General features: G+C 31.5%; 1 protein-coding gene across 1 annotated transcript; it reads left to right on the plus strand.

The window, feature by feature from the left end:
* The first annotated feature begins 25 nt into the window (after positions 1 to 25).
* On the plus strand, positions 26 to 2,460 carry LOC107135098 (metal-response element-binding transcription factor 2-like). The gene is made up of 3 exons (XM_015477047.2): positions 26 to 2,027; positions 2,145 to 2,197; positions 2,311 to 2,460. The coding sequence occupies exons 1-3, from the start codon at positions 1,905 to 1,907 to the stop codon at positions 2,417 to 2,419; spliced, it is 285 nt and encodes a 94-aa protein (XP_015332533.1). The 5' UTR covers positions 26 to 1,904; the 3' UTR covers positions 2,420 to 2,460.
* The last annotated feature ends 20 nt before the right edge of the window (positions 2,461 to 2,480 follow it).

A 2,480-nucleotide genomic window follows, 5' to 3' on the forward strand; every position in this document is an offset into this window, starting at 1 on the left:
TATATATATATATATATATATATATATATATATATTTTAATTGATGGGAGATAATTAGAATCTCTTTCTTTACACTAATAGGAATGATCCAGTGGAGAAGAGGATATTGGTATAGGAGAGAGTGGAACTAATTGAAGATATTGTAGCACCTTTGAGAAAGGGATCTAGAGCATCAATGGGATATGGCTTTGATAGAAGGAGAAACACCTTTCTGTTGAAATGTGGTGAAAAAGAAGATGAGTATAGATAGATACTGGTTGTATTACACATTGGAAAGTTGGAAGATGACTAAAAACAAGTTGGTAGCTTCTATTTTCTTAGTGGAATATGAAGTAAAAATTATAGCTCAGAGTTACACAGAGAGGACAACCTAAAGAGTAAATAAAATAGTCATCTTGGAGAGTAAGAAAATGTAATTACAAAATGTTGGTGATGTATCATAGCAATTTGAAGTTTGTAATAAAGCAGATAAGACTGTAAGGTTTCTTTCAAGAAGGAAAAAAATGCTTACTATTCCTATCACTTTTAAATGCCATCACTTTAATCTTTTTCTAGTAGTTGTCCATATTATGAATTAGGAAAAAAAATCCACACATTTTCTTTCTCATTGCTATGATGATTTTGATACGATGTTCCATCAATAGCAGCTCACCTATCAGATCATTTGGTGCTACCACATAAGGATTCAACTTTCTTCAAATGTGTCCTCAGTTTCTTCTGGACCCTATGTATGGATTGATCCTTTTAGTATGAGAGTATTTTCTTAAGTACAGTGGTCCTTTATAAATGTTATTTTTTTTAAAAAAGAATTTCATCCATCTTATCCTTGAAACTTTTGATTATATCTAGTTCTGCTTTGTTCTTCTTTCCCCCCCACTTTTTCCTTCCTCATACTTTCTTTTTATTCCCTGACCTTAGTTTGGCATCTTGTGGGATAGGGTTTTCCTCCCCGACCCTTTTTTGACTCTTCCTAACTTATTATTATATAGTATTTTTCATTTCCCCTTTTTCCATAATTGAATTTTCCTGGGTAACTTTCTCACAGTACCCCATTTTATTAGCTTGCTTGTATAAATATTTGTTAACTTCTAATTATTATTATGAACCCCTTTGCACCAGTAACATCTTTGTATTCCTGTCATCTAATATCTTCTTTCCATAATAGTTATTTTTTGTTAAGTAAATGAAATACATGTTCTGTATATTGCTATTTGCTTCTTCTTCCCTTCTATTAGATATGTCCTTGGCTACTGTACTTTCTGCTTTATTTTGCTTAATATTTGTCTTTGTCTTTCAATAATGATTTTCCAAATCTTAAGTTTACCCTATGAATGGCTCCCTGCCGTTCATTGCCATTCAATGAAGGATTCTTTATTCCTTTCTCCTTTACATTCTGCCAGTCTGGGCTTCATCCTCTTTCTGATAGTGTCATTCAAGGGGGGAAAAAAAAATCTGTATTGATAGCTACTATAATTTTAACATAGTTACTAAGGTTAACTACCAATTTCAGTAATTTTTAGAAGTAATTTCTCAAAAAATGCCTCAAGTAGGAACAATCTAAACCAATTAATTAAACTTTTAAAAACATTTGAAATCTCTCTTATCCAGTATGGTTGTTCGGTTGGTTGTTGTTTTTTAAATCTTTAGGTGCTATGTATATTCCAGAACTAAAGAGAACATTTTTTTTCCTTAAACCTTTCTTACTGTAAACCTTTCATAATCTCAAGTTAAGAAATATTTATTTAAAATTAGAATGTATTATCTATACCTATAAACTAGTAGATCCAGTTTACATTTAATATAGTTTTTGTTGACATTAATATAAAAGTAAAATCTGTATATATTTAAATACATGTGTAAAACTATTTTCTTTTTGTTTCCTTTATGCAGAGATTAAATACATAATGGTTTTCTGTTTCAGAGAAGTAAGCAATGGAATAGAAAAAAAAGGAAAGAAAAAATCTGTAGGTCGTCCTCCTGGCCCATACACAAGAAAAATGATTCAAAAAACTGCTGAGCCACCATTGGTAAGAGTTTATTTTGATATATATTCTCAGAGAGGAAGAATGAATGAAATTACTAAGAAGCTAATGTTTTTACTTACTGTAGACTTATGCTTTAAGTATATATTTTTTCTTTTCCAGGATAAGGAATCAGTTACAGAGAGTCCTACCTTGGATTTACCTTGTTCTATAGGGTAAATAGAAAGTTATTTTCTTCTTTCTTAGGGAAAAAAAGTTTTGGGGGGTGATTAGTATTTCTATTGTTATGTAATATAGTTGTTATACCATTTAAATTCTTTTGTCTCAGGAGAACTGAGGGTCCTGCACATTCTTCTAATACCTCAGATGTGGATTTCACGGGTGCTTCCAGTGCAAAAGAAACTACCTCGTCTAGCATTTCCAGGCATTATGGGTAGCCATTTTATGTTTTTATTCTGTAACAATTTTCTCTTGGATGTGCACACCCCACCCCCACCC

The sequence above is a fragment of the Marmota marmota genome, unplaced genomic scaffold (genome assembly GCF_001458135.2).
Source record: "Marmota marmota marmota unplaced genomic scaffold, marMar, whole genome shotgun sequence".
Taxonomy (NCBI): domain Eukaryota; kingdom Metazoa; phylum Chordata; class Mammalia; order Rodentia; family Sciuridae; genus Marmota; species Marmota marmota.

Coding starts and splice junctions, on each gene's coding strand:
- LOC107135098 (XM_015477047.2), top strand. CDS start 1,905: ATGGTTTTCTGTTTCAGAGAAGTAAGCAATGGAATAGAAAAAAAAGGA. Junction 2,028..2,144: donor AAACTGCTGAGCCACCATTG/GTAAGAGTTTAT, acceptor TTTCTTTTCCAG/GATAAGGAATCAGTTACAGA. Junction 2,198..2,310: donor GATTTACCTTGTTCTATAGG/GTAAATAGAAAG, acceptor CTTTTGTCTCAG/GAGAACTGAGGGTCCTGCAC.